General features: G+C 39.9%; 1 protein-coding gene across 3 annotated transcripts in view; it reads left to right on the forward strand.

Moving 5' to 3' along the window:
• TMCC3 (transmembrane and coiled-coil domain family 3) overlaps nucleotides 1–14,412 on the forward strand; it is a 138,718-nt gene extending 124,306 nt beyond the window's left edge. For all 3 annotated transcript variants that reach the window (XM_052774282.1, XM_052774283.1, XM_052774281.1), the window contains exons 2-4: nucleotides 3,444–4,342; nucleotides 5,842–5,977; nucleotides 8,763–14,412. In XM_052774282.1, coding sequence (XP_052630242.1) covers nucleotides 3,459–4,342; nucleotides 5,842–5,977; nucleotides 8,763–9,065 — 1,323 coding nt within the window. In that variant the 5' untranslated portion in view covers nucleotides 3,444–3,458 and the 3' untranslated portion in view covers nucleotides 9,066–14,412. The remainder of the gene's footprint in view (nucleotides 1–3,443; nucleotides 4,343–5,841; nucleotides 5,978–8,762) is intronic.
• The last annotated feature ends 911 nt before the right edge of the window (nucleotides 14,413–15,323 follow it).

A 15,323-nucleotide genomic window follows, 5' to 3' on the forward strand; every position in this document is an offset into this window, starting at 1 on the left:
TGAATTTGAACTGGCCCTGTGATTGGTTTTACTCGTTTCAGAAGTAGATTTGCCACATGCTAATTGATTTCCTCAGCTCCAAAAGCAATGCAGCTTTCAGCAGACATATTCCCCCAACACTATTGTTCTTTTTATCTCTGTTGCTGTTGTGACCTTGAAGTTCCAGGAAGGCACAGGGTGCATGGTGATGATAGACCTTGCTGACCGCTAGAGAGTCCAGTGAGGGAGGGGACATAAGGGAGAAGGGATCTGGTTTGGGCTTCTATCCAATTAGTATTACAATATATTTTTAGACTATTTTGTACTAAGGAAGTAAACACTTAATGCTGTGTAAAGGTTAGAGAGACCCACCCATTCTTGGAATTATGTACAGCTTGTCCTGAGTGACATCAGTGATGGATCTGTCTTGTGTGTACATGCAATTTGGTGATTTATTACAGTATAATTTTGTGCCAAAGCTTATTCAAAAATGTCTTGAGTTGTTCCAGGAAACTATTGTTTTATACTGAGCTTTTTCTCTTTACTGAATTTGTCCAGACACAGTAAATCCATTTAAATAAATATTTGCAGTATGGGGTACAGATCTCGTATCTAAGCTTTTTAGCTATTTGCCTTGATTGCTTTTCATTGCTGTATGAGCCTTTGGAAAGATACAGGTATCCTATGTCACACTATTTTTGCTTATATTAAATGCATATTTTAGCTACCACAATAATATTATGAGTGTTACCACTTTAAAAAGTGATCTGTAAAAGCTTTTTTTTCCCCCATTAGTTATATTTCTAAGACTAAGTCAATTAAAAAGATCAATAAAAATGGAAGTTAGATTTCACACTTGTGATTTTTGTCACTGTCGTGGTTTAGGCTCAGATGGCAACTGAGCACGACAGGGCTGCTCACTCATTCCTCCCCTCTGTGCCCCCCCCCCCCCCGCCCCAGTGGGATGGGGAGGAGAATTGGAAGAAAAAGGTAAAAATTCATGGGTTGAGATAAGGACAGTTTAACAGGACAACACAAGGAGAGAAGAAATAATAGTAACAATAATACTAATAAAAAAATATATGAGTGAGTGATGCACAATGCAGTTGCTCACCACCCTGGAACCTGATGCTCAGCCCGTTCTGGAGCTGCAATCCCTCTCCCTCCCTGCGCCCCCCCACCCTCTCCCAAGTTATATACTGAGCATGACGTCACATGGTGTCGAATATCCCCTTGGCTAGTTCAGGTCAGCTGTCCTGGCTGTGTGTCGCCTCCCAGCTGCTTGTGAAAGTTAACTCTATCCCAGCCAAACCCAGGACAGTCACTCTTTAAATTAGGTATCACCTGAATATAGAATGCCATCCATGTGAGTCATATCTGTGCAAATACTAAAAGGACATCTCATCAATAAAGTAGATTTTCATTGAAGCACGCATGACTGATGATATTAAATCATAGACAAATTTTATATATTTATAAAAATTACTTAGACCTCTATTAAGCATATGGCTCAATATAAATTATTTTTAACAAACCGGTAAAGTGCAAAGCTATTAGGCCACAGCACTGATTTAATCCTTGGAATAGAGTCCAAGGCTTAAAGGTCACCATTAACCAATATTCTCCAGCAGCAATTGTCAACTCCAGGAGTCTTCAGTTTGCATTTTTCAAGTGTCCATTTTTCTTAGAGGTTGGTGAATGTGAACTTTTATGTTACCTGGTTTGCACCCTGAGCAGTGCAGTAGCAAAAGAAAAAAAAAAAAAAAAAGGAAAAAGAAAAAAGTACTGTAATCCTCAGTAATATAAGGATAAGAATATAAAGTAGGAGTAGAGATGATCTTGTCTCCGAAATGATCAGGTACAGATCCAATTTTATGGCTGTATTACCCCCTCTGTATTTGTAAACCCATCATAGTAGACACAGGGTGAGAATAGTTCTCCTGATCAATCTGTGCATGATGCATGTCATTAACAGTAGGACACCATGTCTGGTTCCTGAGCCTGTATTTTAAGGGCAATACAGGAATACTGGAGAGAATTTCCAGGAGGGCCACCAAAATTGTACAAGGATGGGAAAACAAACCTCACAGCAATGGTTAATGATGTTTTTGGTTTTTTTAATCAAGAAAAAGATTGAACGGTCATCACCGCACATTTATGTGCGCATAGGTCGTGCTGCAAGATCTTCGGTATTATAGACAATAATAAATACTGTAGTTGGAAATCAAACTTTTAACATAGTATCTCAGGCATTTTGAAGCAAAGAGTAGTTAAAGCATTTCACAAATGCATTGTTCAGCTTCTGCCTTGTCTTCTGCAATGGTCTTGCCTGAGCAATTGTATTAGTTCCCTCTGGTGTTAAAGCTCTGAAAACCCATCATGGCTAGAGTGTTTTTTCAAGTAGTCTCTATAGATATGATGTTGTGACAGCTTTAATGAAATGTACCTCCTTTGTGACAGAGGCTAGGACAAGACGATAATAGGGATGGAGCTATTTTGGTTAGATCATTCTTGTCTCATGCCTCCCATGTGACTTTGACTTTATACGAGGAAATACTTTTTATGTTTTGTGTCAGACTATCTTGCCTTTCTGTTGAGAAAGGTGAATAATCTGTTGTGTTCGTGTTGTGACCAAGTTGCCTGATTGGTTTTGTTATGCTTGAGAGCATTGTTAATGTGTACTGAGTGAATGCAGTTTTCTTTCCTGAGTTTCTTTTTCTGTAAATCCCGCTCAGTGAATTTGCTATTAAAACAGACTTAGCTACAGCAGATCAAGTTGTTGAGCATCTTCATCAAGCATGGAAAGTCAAATGCGGGTCAATTCTTTCTCTATGCTCTCTGCGCTAAAAACTAGCAGCTGCTTCCTGCTGAAGTATGCAGTAAATTTCCAAGAACTTTCAGCTAGTTGTGGAAAAACTTTGAATTATGTGACAGATTTGCATGGGAGGAGCACGTATCAAAAAAAGACTTTACCCTGGTAGAATATACTGAACATTATAACATTGCTGTAGAGGGAAAAAATCTGTTTATGCCTCTATCAGCGTTTGACCATTTCTAAGAGAAAAATGGCATGATTATCCGTCATGATCTTTTTGAAACTCTTAATAATGGACAATATATTTAGGAATCTTTTCTAACTAGGCATTGTTCTGGTTTTGTGAATAACTGTAAATGATTCTGAAAAACTATGTACTCGAATAATTTTCACTCTAATTCATCTTTATGCTTTTTTAAGAGAGACGGGCAGTTCCTTGGGCTGTTTATCAACCTAGGGAAGTCGAGAAAAATGCTTCTTAATTTCAAAGAAAACTTCATTTGATTTTGCTACTATAAGCTACTTTATATTGTGTACTTGTTATAATTACATGCAGAAAAGGAAACTGGAAGTTACATTTAAAAAAGTAAAATTCAAATTCCATTTATCTCTCTTTTTTTTTTTTTTTCTTCTTTATTTTCCCTCTCAGGTGGAAAGACATGACATGAATACCCTGAGTTTACCGCTTAACATTCGCCGTGGAGGCTCTGACACCAACCTGAACTTTGATGTACCAGATGGGGTCCTAGAGTTTCACAAAGTCAAACTCAGTGCAGATAGCTTGAAACAGAAAATCCTCAAGGTTACAGAACAAATCAAAGTTGAACAAACAGCTCGAGATGGAAACGTGGCTGAGTATTTGAAACTGGTAAACAGTGCAGACAAGCAACAGGCTGGGCGCATTAAACAAGTCTTTGAGAAAAAGAACCAGAAATCTGCCCACTCCATTGCCCAGCTGCAGAAGAAATTGGAACAGTATCACAAAAAGCTCAAGGATATTGAACAAAATGGATCTTCCAAAACTACTAAGGATACTTCCAAAGATAACTTGAAAGATAGTCAGCATGGAAAGTCTCGTACCTCTGGGCATGGAACAGAGAGCGGCAAGTCGGGTGTGCCGGGTGTATCTTTGACACCACCTGTCTTTGTTTTCAGCAAGTCTAGAGAGTTTGCAAACCTGATCCGAAACAAATTTGGTAGTGCAGACAACATTGCTCATCTCAAAAATACCTTGGATGAATTTCGGCCAGAAACGAGTTCTAGAACATATGGGGGCAGTGCCACCATTGTTGCCAAACCAAAATACGTTAGTGATGATGAATGCTCAAGTGGAACCTCTGGCTCAGCAGATAGTAATGGAAATACTTCCTTTGGTCCTGCTGTGGCAAGTACCCTGGACAGCCAAGGAAAACTTTCCATGATTTTGGAGGAACTAAGGGAAATCAAGGAGACACAGTCCCAATTAGCTGATGATATTGAGAATTTAAAAACACAATTTAAAAGAGACTATGGCTTTATTTCTCAGATGTTACAAGAGGAAAGATATAGGTATTTTTTTCAACTGTTCTCTTGAAATTACTTTTGAATGGGTATAGAAGCTATTTGGAAAGTGTAAATGTGGGTGTGTGCTTGTGTGTGTGATATTTCAGAAGCAGGAGGAAAAAATAGTTCCAATCAATATCTCTTACTAAGATGTTCCACTCCTTCCAATAACTGAAAATACATGTAGAACATTAATATTTTCTATCAAATAGTGTGGTAGTTCTTTGCCTTTTGGCAAAGGCTTGTCAGAAAATTCTCTCATCTGACGTAGTGTATTATGTGAATACTGCATATAGGAGATGCTAATTGTTTTGTAACTGGTGGAAGGATTCTGATTTATTGTGACTTGAAAATGCTAATCAGTCTACGGTGTAGCAGAGCTGATTTACAGCTGATAAGTATACCCTTTAGTCCCAAATACCTTGTCCAAATACTTCTCAGACACATTGCTATCTTGTGGATGCAATGTCACTTTGTACCCTGATGTAACACGAGGCTGTGAAATGTAGTTTTAAGTGCTGTAGTGCAACTTCCTCTTGCATTTGGTACTTGGCAATTAATTCCTTTATCACCCACTGTGGGAAGTGAGATATGTTCTACAGAGGGCTTGCACCTGCTGTACCTATATCCCATTTGTTATATTGCTTGTTAAAGTAAGTGTTGATTCTTGAAGTCTTTACTACGCTAATGGGCAAAAACTCAGTAGGAAATGCAATATTTAATGTTTCCTTTTGTACAGTTCTTGAAATACAAGGGAAGGCTGGATATCAGGTGGTAATGTGGGGGAGGAAAGAACAGAGCAAATGGCCTACTGAAATCAGGACTTGGTTTCAGGAGAAGGCAGAGCAGCCTCTTCTGACAGCTCACTGCCATTATGATCTTAAGCCTCCTGCCACCATTTCCACAGCTAGACAATTTTGCCTCCATCATTTTTGTGCCAACTGCAGTGTTTGCCTGTTTGTGTGTTAAATCAAGTTACAACATCACCAAAAAAAATTTTCTAGTTTCCTGAAGGTTTAATTGAACTGGTTTTCCAGGCAGAGAAACAAAACAGGCTGTGCATGAATGGCAGGACCTTGCAGTTGTGTTTGAGAGGGGATCCAGGGAACGTATTTTTTCTTTCACTAGTGGCGAGCTGTTAACTGGCTCAGGCTTACATATGAAACCATATCTTCTTGTCTAAATGAAGAGTGAGAAGTGGAAAAATGTAAGTTGGATACCCTTAGGCACTGTTTATGGTTCATATAATTTGCCAATGATGTACAAATATTTGCTTTTTAACACCCACTGCCAGCAAGAAACACTCAGAAAAGGCTTTCAGTTTGCTGAATAAATGCTTATGGAGAGTTTCCAAAGTTTTTGCTGATTTCTCTATGTGCTCTGTAATGCTAGTCAGATGAATCCATAGCACACTGAAAAATTGCCTTTTAAAATGTGTAATTGTCTTCATGATTTAGCATTACTTGAATAGAAGGCACTAAATTTAGACCTTTTTTCCTAATAAGATACGAAAGATTGGAAGACCAGTTAAATGATCTCACTGATCTTCATCAACATGAGACAGCAAACCTGAAACAAGAGCTAGCCAGCATAGAGGAGAAAGTGGCGTATCAGGCATATGAGCGATCACGTGATGTTCAGGTACTTTTTTTTTTTTTTCCCTTATCATCAACTTCTGACGTTTTGTAGAAATCTTGTGGTGAAAAACACTTGCATCTTTCTACATCTTTGTATATAAGGAAACTGGGGAATTATTTAAGCCCATGTTTTGTCTGTTTTAAGGTGAAAACCCAGCATGTTTAAATTGGTGATGGTCTCCTTTTGTTTCAATGGATTCAGAATTTTATCTGCTGGAACTGATGATACATCCTAGGCAGACTCATGGGTGAAGAATGGCCTGTTTTAATTTCTTGCACCAGAGGAGGAGGGAATTGAGTCTCCTTGTATTGTGTAAAATGCCGCTTTTGACAATGTCGTAACACAAACCTCTTGCTCAGACTTTCTCTGATATGTAGTCATATCACTGGCAAGGTTTATTATAAATGGAGTTTAAGGTAATAAGTGAGAGAGCTAATTGATAAATAGACTTGTAGATTTGCCAGTTATAACTTAAGAGTTCTAATCCATGGTCACAACGGCCCCTATAATCAACACTGGAGGGTGTGTTCACCTCAGTGATCAGTTGTAGTCATGTCTGACTTCAATCAAAAGCCAGTAGTAATGTCTACAAGTTTGTCCTGACAGCATGTAGTTACATACTTGAGTATTTATATACAATATAAGCATTTATATAATGCATAATATTTCTACCCAAAGTCTGAGCAAGTGGTGAAAAATGGTGAAAACATTGTTTTGCCTTACTTTGGGTTTAAATTCACTAACAACTAAGGAATCCTCAAAGACTGTCTTCATATTGGCTCAGATGGTAAAAAAAAAAACAACAAAACCCAAAACCCCCACCAAAACCAAAACCCCTGTCCTGTACACCCCTGTGCTCACATTTCTAACATAGAGCACACAAGCAGCAGGATGATCACACAGTTTCCTGATTGGTGTGAGAGTTAGGAAACTCCAGGGAACAGAGTGGCAAAGGAATAGTACTGAATGTAGGCATATAATAGGTTCCTTTGTAGGTTTAAAGAAGAGAGGTCTCTTGTGCAGGACTTCTTTCTGTGAAGGCATCTTGAGGATGTAAAAACTGAATGAGACCTGAGTTCCCCAGCAGAAGGGCTGTGAAATGTTCACAAACTCATTAGCAGAGCCCTGGAGGGGTATCAGAGACTTTTAACACTAATTGCAGTGTTACATTGATACAGCCTTGTTTCTTTTATCTCTGTACAGTTGGGCCTGTTTAAACCTGTTTCTTTGGGGGGGTTGGCAAATAATCTAAAACAGAGTAAAAGCATTTAAGTTGTGGATATTTTAAGTAACAGCCTAACTTCAGAGCACTCTGTCCCTAAGGGATGGGCAGATCGTCTTTAAAACACTTGCTCAGCCTCTCAATGCAGAGCTGCAGGTATCAAACTTTTGCAGCTGGACTTTCTCTAAAGCAGCACGAGATGATTTGAGAATAAATTATGGTCAGAGTGGAAGAAGGACCAGGAAAGTTCTTCAGTGTGTAGTGGAGACAATGCATGAACCCTAAGGGACTTTGTGCCACCCATTAAGAACTGTCTTCTATATTATTACTAATTCCTAGAACAGTGAAAGGAAGCAGTCTTTTGTAAGGTGCTATGCCATGTGCTTTGCACTGAGTTTGGTGCCTGGCTGGTCACCTGGTAAGCCAGTTCAACTTGCCAAAACAACAGAGAACTGACCCAGCAAAAGAAAGCTAATACTCTGTGTGCAGTGGTTTTATTTGTTTTTACACGGAGGATTGGGTTGAATCAGGTTACTCTGTGATCAGGTGAACACCCCTGCCAGTGCAAGGGAAATATTTGGAGTTTGAGAGTGGGGAAGGAAGCAGGGATGCTGGAGCAGAATTTTTTCCCATTTACACAGTGGTAAAAGGTTATGTCAAGTTGATCGATCTCATTAAATTATAGCCTTGCACTGTGCTACACAGGGTTGCCCAAATCCCAACTCTGTCAAAAAGTGGCATTTTGGCAAGGAAGTGAAGCAGTTGGAAACTTTTCCATGTTTCACTTTGAGAGGGCTTAAGCGTGGGGTTAGTGACTTTAGAACTGTTTTACTCAAAGACCATTTTTAGTCTACCCTCAAGCAGAAGAGAAAGGTCTGCTTTCTTTAGAACAAAACGTGAAGCTGGATATATCATGTGTGAGAGAGAATCCCATAAAAGCATCACCACAGGTTTCTCCACTGTCTCCACTGCCCACTGCCCACTTGGGGTGTGGGTTAATGAGCCTTCCCACTGACAGAGGGAGAAGGCAATCTCTTACTGCAGATTCAAGCCCAGCACTGTACAGTGGGTGTCTTTGAGAGAAAAAGTAGACCAGAGAGATGGTGTAAACCAAATGCTATATGTTGCAAAGTAGATGTAATTAGTATCACAGCAAGCCCGTACTACCCTAATGTTTTCTACAGCGTATACAAAGAAACTAACTTTGCTGGTTTAATCCAGTGAAAGTTGCCAAGGCAACAGCTTTCCCAGTACTTTATCTCATCAGTATATGCAGGAAACATCTGTCATGAACATTAGAGTTATGATACTATTTTTCAAGCATGAAGAATGTAAAAACTACATTTTGGACAGTGTTGTCAGACTTCATTGTGCCTGAGCAGGCAGTGATACACACATGCAGGTATATACGTGCATTTATTTTTTAAAAAGTTGGTGGCTCATTCAAATTTTAGGAGTCTATAATAAATTACATTTCTAATCTAGCTGATGGATGGCTCTGCAACTAAAATGGGAAAAGTGGTGTATGGAAATACAGCTGCCCTAATTCTTGTTTTCTGTCTCCAGGAAGCCTTGGAATCATGCCAGACCCGGGTTTCAAAGCTGGAGCTCCATCAGCAAGAACAGCAAGCACAGCAGTCCGAAACAGTTAATGCCAAAGTGCTCCTGGGGAAATGTATAAATGTTATCCTGGCCTTCATGACTGTCATCTTAGTGTGCGTTTCTACTATTGCAAAGTTCGTTGCTCCTATGATGAAGAGCCGTTTTCATATCATCTGCACTTTTTTCGCAGTGACGCTGCTGGCAATATTTTGTAAAAACTGGGATCATATCATTTGTGCCATAGAAAGGATGATTATACCAAGATGAAGCTGCTGGTCTGGCTGCTTTTTTTTTTTTTTTTTTTTTTTTTCCTCCCTCTTCCCCTTCCAGTTTTTTAAGTGCTGTGTGTATACAAATCATTTTTTGTTGGTTTAAATGTGCAGACTGGATGGAGAAGGCTACAAAGACTCCTGGACTTTAAGGTGTAAATACATAAATGCATACTTGTTGGCAGTCATTTGCCTGTTCAATCCAATTATGTCTAATTGGCTATGTCTGTGATGAACTGCTCGCTTATGTCTGTCTTCTGCCTTAATCCAAAGGGTTTTCCACTTTACAAACCCACACCCACAAAAGATGGTGTGATGCTCTGGGAGGGATCTGAGCAACTGCAAGTGTCAGGTGTGCTTTTTTACTAGACTGGAGTGCAAAGAGTGTGATCAGGAGGGAGTGAACCATAGTGTGTATCAGCCCTGTTAGACTAAGAAGTTAATTTTCTCTCTGTATCCAACTAGAATGATAAGCCAAATTATACAGTCATATATATTAATAGTTCTTGATTCTAAATTAATGGGTATCTGTATATGGGGTTTCTAGTTTTCAGGAGCAGCAAAACTTGATGCTTCTGCTAGTTATCTTTTGCACAGGGAGTTTATTGTTTGTAAATTAGACCAGTGATGACTATTGACCACAGTTAGCAGTTCTATCCTGGCACTGTTCCTTATCACATTCAGGAAACACATAAATGTGGCATAAGACTCCCAAAGATGAACTGAATTGAATGACAAGATCTCCAGGCCACTTTGTAAAGAAGCAAATAACTGGTGTGTAAGTGTGGTCATGCAGACCAAAGCACTCTCTTGCTTCAAGCCCTGCAACCTGCAAGGGGAAGGAAGTACACAGAAAGGCAACATCTAGATTAGCCTTTGTTAGCACTGAATTGTTGGGGTGCTCTAACTGAATGCAAAGCAGGTAGGTGGTGGGACTCTGGGTACAGTGGATTTCTTTCTTGTGTCAGATTAAGGAATGTGGAAGAAGCATGAGGGAACAGCTTCTTAGGGGAGCAGGGAGTTAAACTTCCGTAAATATACAAACACTGTGCAGACTGTCTTGACAAACATTCCTGAAAATAATGTATTAGCATACAGTACCACTACTAGGAGACAGGGTTGGTTTTGTTTTCCTACTGGAATTTATTTTGCTTGATATAAGAACTGCAAAAAAAAATTTCCCTGAAATCTGCTTGGCTTTCAGCCATGATGTAAAAGAAGATCTTTAATTAAAAAAAACCAAAAGAAACCACCACAACCAGAATTATTCTCTGCTCTCCATTAAATGAAAAGACAGTGTCTCCAGTTATTTGATGTTCAGTGTTACTTACTTTGAAAATAATTGTCACGACAGACTTTCTTTTCAGTTGCAGTATTTGTTATGCTGGTTTTATGGCGGTGGGGGGAGGGGATCATTTGATGTGTGTATTTGTTTTTAATCAAGTGCAATAGTTGGTGTAGAAATTCAGAAGACCTTATTCTGAGGAAAGTGGGTGGGGGAGGGGAGGCAAGGGAAGAACTTTGACATTTTACCATGATTGGATTAACAGTGAATACAGTTACTTTCTGTGGCTTCAGGGACCGAAGGAAGGGAAGAATTAACTGCATGAATAAGGATATGACTAAGCATTTAGAAAATTCAATTAAAACACTTTAAAAATCATTAAAGAATTTTTTATATGTCCAACATCTTTGAACAGAGAAATCAGGAAGGATTGTGCTGGCTGGCACGCACTGGAAATGGATCAGATCAGGCACACCCATGTTATCCGAACCCAGCCCTGCCTCATCTTCAGGGGGAGGTAGAGTGGAAAGCAAGTCCTGCTGAGAGGGATATGACTTTATAAAGCCCAAACTTACCAATTGGTTTATCCCTGGCTGTGTCAGGAAGAATTATTATATAGATACATTCTTCTTTTCCTTAGTGTTTGTTTTTGGGGGTTTGTTGTTTTTTTTTTCTTCTCTTTGCCTTTACCCCTGTATTCCTGGTATCCCCTGAAGAAGGAAGGAGGTATTGTGTTACGTATAAAAATCTTCTGTCTGAATCGCTGCATGTGCTCCTGCTGTTGTTCGCTTCAGGGAGACCTTTCTTCTCATGTCTTTTAACCCATTTTGGCACTGTATGCGTGCATTGCAACAGGCCTTCACCCACACCTTCCAAGTATCTGCACTTAGCCTCCTTTTACAGCCAGCTCATAAACAGGGGATTGCTTCTACTGCTGCAGCTCATAAACTCATCTTCAGAGGAAAGTCCCTTCCACAATTTTAAAAAGATTAAAAGGAAAAAAGAAGTAGCTCTTTCCTGGCCTTTACATCACAAGAAAGGCTTTCCCTTGGTTTGTTTTTATGCCCTTTTGATGTTTCCTGAGATCCTCTTCGTCTTTTCCACTGTTTCCATACAATTTGTTCCTATCTTCATTTTTAAAAAGGCGTATGATGTCTTTTTATAGTCTGTATTTTCCATTTCATTAGCCAATGAGCGTGCTTCTATTCAGAGTCTTTTCCTTTCTGAAGTGTTTTCCTGAATTCCACCACCCATTTTACTGATGAGCCCTATGACTCTTTCCCCCTGCCCCATTTCCATAGGCCACAAGATTGTACATCCATTACAAAAAACCAAGAGTCCTGTACTGCTCCTTAGAAAGCTGTGACTCTTCATGGTGTTTTCTTGCCATCTTCATTATAATTTCCATCCTTCTATTCTGTTTGCACAGCCACCTTCTGGTTTGGCCACTTGAGAAAACACTGTCTAGCATTTTGTTAAATGGGTTCGGAAGGGGACGTGTGCAAGAAAGGAATACCACGTGTTAATTTTTACGTAAGGAAAAACTCCTTTGCCTGTTGCATGGTTATATGTTTAAGGAGATAATCCTCCCAGTGCTAGTGTATGTGGTTAAACATGTAATGTCAGATAGTCTTAAGGTCAGGCAGGAAAAAGGTTAGTCATTTTTCTTATAACAAAGGAAGTTGGTATAGTACGACCTGGGGATGTGAAGGCTTCTGCTCCAAGGGCATCCTATTACAATCCTGGAAGATGACCTCAGTGCAAAATGAGGGTAGAACATAAAATCAATGGGCCTACGAAAGATTGCTCACTGTTTTGATAAAATCTGACCGGGTTCAAATTGGAAACAAAAGGGTCTTGTGTTTCCATATTGGCTTTATATCTGGCAGAGGACACAGAAAAAGCTGTAAAAGGCTGCATGATGTTATTCATGCAAATTAAAACAACCCTAATTGGTAAATGGGCACAGCACTTCTCTAGGTTATTTTCCCTGCTGGATTTAAATCACTGGAGCATGTGACATGCATCAAGAAATTAAAAAAAAAGATGTGAAGGGCAAAAGCCTGCTTTTGGGTGAAACTGCTATGGTTTTGCACAGAGTTAAGGCTGCAGTGCCAGGAGCTCGGCCAAGTGGAAGGGCACCCGAAGGGGAGGGAGGTCTCCCCTCCTGCCTTTCCCCTCCCATTTCTTACCTTGTGCTGACACTGGTCTGTGTTGCAGTCTTGCGTGTGCCATGTTAGCTCGCTGGGCTGGGAAGAAAAATGTAGCAAAAGAGCTGACTAGTTCTCTGTCTAGAGACTTAAAGGGCTGATGGAAAGGTCTCGTGCGTGCAAAGCGGGGACAAAAAGGGAGATGAGCCTTTTTCTTTCTTGCTGCAGTGAATCATTAGCTGCCCCTAAAACTGTACTCTAGGCAGCCTCCCTGCAGAATGATGGGGCAGCTGCAGCACAGAAAGGTTCTTCCTAGCTTTTGCCTACAGGGAACAGATACAAACAGCACCAGGATCTGGTAGCACAGGCTAGCCGGCTGTGCAGATACCCAGGATCAAGAGCAGGCTGGTGGCTGGGCTGGGCTAGCCAGGGTTGATGCCTGTGCCACTAGCATCAGTATGAGCATCACTTCCACCGCTTAGGCTGGGATTATGCGAGTGTACATATCTGGCCTGCAGTCAGAGCTCTGCTTGCTGTGAGAGCATGCCTAGGCCACCCCAAACAGTTGCAAGACATCTCTTAATGAGAACTTTGTTCAGCTTCTCAATCAATTAACCATGTTCTGTCAGGATACGGTTTGCTTTTACATTCTCACACAACACCTTAGACATTCTTAGTATACAATGTACTCCTTACGCTTACTCATCGTGAGCCTTTGAAACACTCCCACTCAACAAAAAGTTGCCAGACAGTGTCTTTTCTGCTTGGCGCTGCCTGGTAGTCAATTATTTCACTTCACTTTGACTGTAGTTCTCCAACTGAAAAGCCCTTCAGTTAGTTGTTAATACCTGTTCTATAGGCTTTTGGCAGATTTTTTGCTCAAAGGTTTCTGGAGATTCAGTTTCTTGTGAAGGTCAGCACAATTTTCCTGACCTCTCCCATTTCAGCATTCAGGTCTAAATTGGGTTTCCTCTAAAACTTATATAATGGATCCCTCCACTAACTTCAACTATAACTCTATTATTGTTGGACATCCAATTAGTCATTGACAGCACTGAACGAGACCCAGTTTAAATTCCTTCTCCTTTCTGCTTTACGTTATATGCATTTGTGCAACTTCTCATTTTACTGCGCTCCTGTGATGTCTACTTGTTCTGATTTCTTAGAGAAGCACTATCAAATCTGGCTGCTTTTTAGTTTAATATCAAAATGCTTGTGTTACGCAGTGCCTCTGCTGCAGGACCGTCACATAGAGACCCGATATCTGCACTACATGAAGGATATTTAAAAGCAAATGGTTTTCTTTGAACAAATCATTGACTGCTTATCTGGGGAATAAAAATTCAATAGGTGAAGGCAGCTTGCTGTAGGAAAGATACATGATCCACTAACTACAGGCTGAAGCTAGGCAAATCCAGTGTAAGCATAAGCTTCAGTTTTGTAATCACAAGGGTTACAAGCTAATTATCAGCTACTGAATAACATGAACAAGGACTCTAACATTTGCAGTTAAAGTTGAATGCTGCTGTTCAAAGGAATCAGTTCAGGCTTGTGTTTGTGTCACGGTTTAACCCCAGCCAGCAGCTGAGCACCACACAGCCGCTCACTCACTCCCCCCCCCCAGTGGGATGGGGGAGAGAATCAGGGGAAAAAAGTAAAACTTGTGGGTTGAGATAAGAACAGTTTAATAAATAGAACAGAGAGGAAGAAAATAATAATGATAATAACAACAATAAAATTATAATAATAAAAGGACTGGAATATACAAAACAAGTGATGCACAATGCAATTGCCCACCACTCGCCGACCGATGCCCAGTCAGTTCCCGAGCAGTGATCCCCCCAGGCCAACTCCCCCCAGTTTATATACTGGGCATGATGTCACATGGTATGGAATACCACTTTGGCCAGTTTGGGGTCAGCTGTCCTGGCTGTGTCCCCTCCCAACAACTTGTGTCCCTCCAGCCTTCTTGCTGGCTGGGCATGAGAAGCTGAAAAATCCTTGACTTGGTCTAAACACTACTCAGCCAAAACTGAAAACATCAGTGTGTTATCAACATTCTTCTCATACTGAACCCAAAACACAACACTATACCAGCTACTAGAAAGAAAATTAACTCTGTCCCAAAAAGTCAGATAACAAAGTCACCTGCATAACCACAGGTAGTGCTTTCTGGAATTAAAATTGATGAACAAGAAATTATTTTGGAAAAAAACCCAACCCCAACTCACAGAAGCTTGTTGTTCATTTAGGTGGTATGGAAAACAATTTTGGAAACCAAGCTCCTTTCCAATGTGGTACAGGCATTTTAATTCTGGATTCAATGGTACAACAGAAGGTAAACACAGATTGGTGTAGTTAAACACTTTAATTTGGATAACAGAATTTAATCACTTCTGAAAGTCCATCTAGGAATAGCAATCAGGCAAGTTTATTCTCTTCTTTTTTAATCAAGCAAATATTTATCTGCTTTTTTTCATTTACCATTGTGCCAGAATGTGGCCTTTAATTAATTACATTGCTCCCTTTTAAAATGCAAAAGATTATAAAAGGCTTGTTTTCAGATAAAGTTTGAAAGGTCTCTCTGATGCTGAGTAGAATCCAGCAGAAAGAATCTTTTTTTTACATTACAACAGTGAAAGACTAAGAAAACTTTAGGTAATGGAATTGCTTATTTTCCCTGAAAAAGCAAACCGAGCAAACTGAGATGATGCTGTATATAAAGACTGCATGAGGACTAGTCAAACTATCTTGTATGGTTGATTTGCTGTATGTTTAGCATATTAAGTTGTACTGTTGTTGGAAAGTTTTGCACAAAGCC

Source organism: Harpia harpyja, chromosome 23, assembly GCF_026419915.1.
Source record: "Harpia harpyja isolate bHarHar1 chromosome 23, bHarHar1 primary haplotype, whole genome shotgun sequence".
NCBI classification, from domain to species: domain Eukaryota; kingdom Metazoa; phylum Chordata; class Aves; order Accipitriformes; family Accipitridae; genus Harpia; species Harpia harpyja.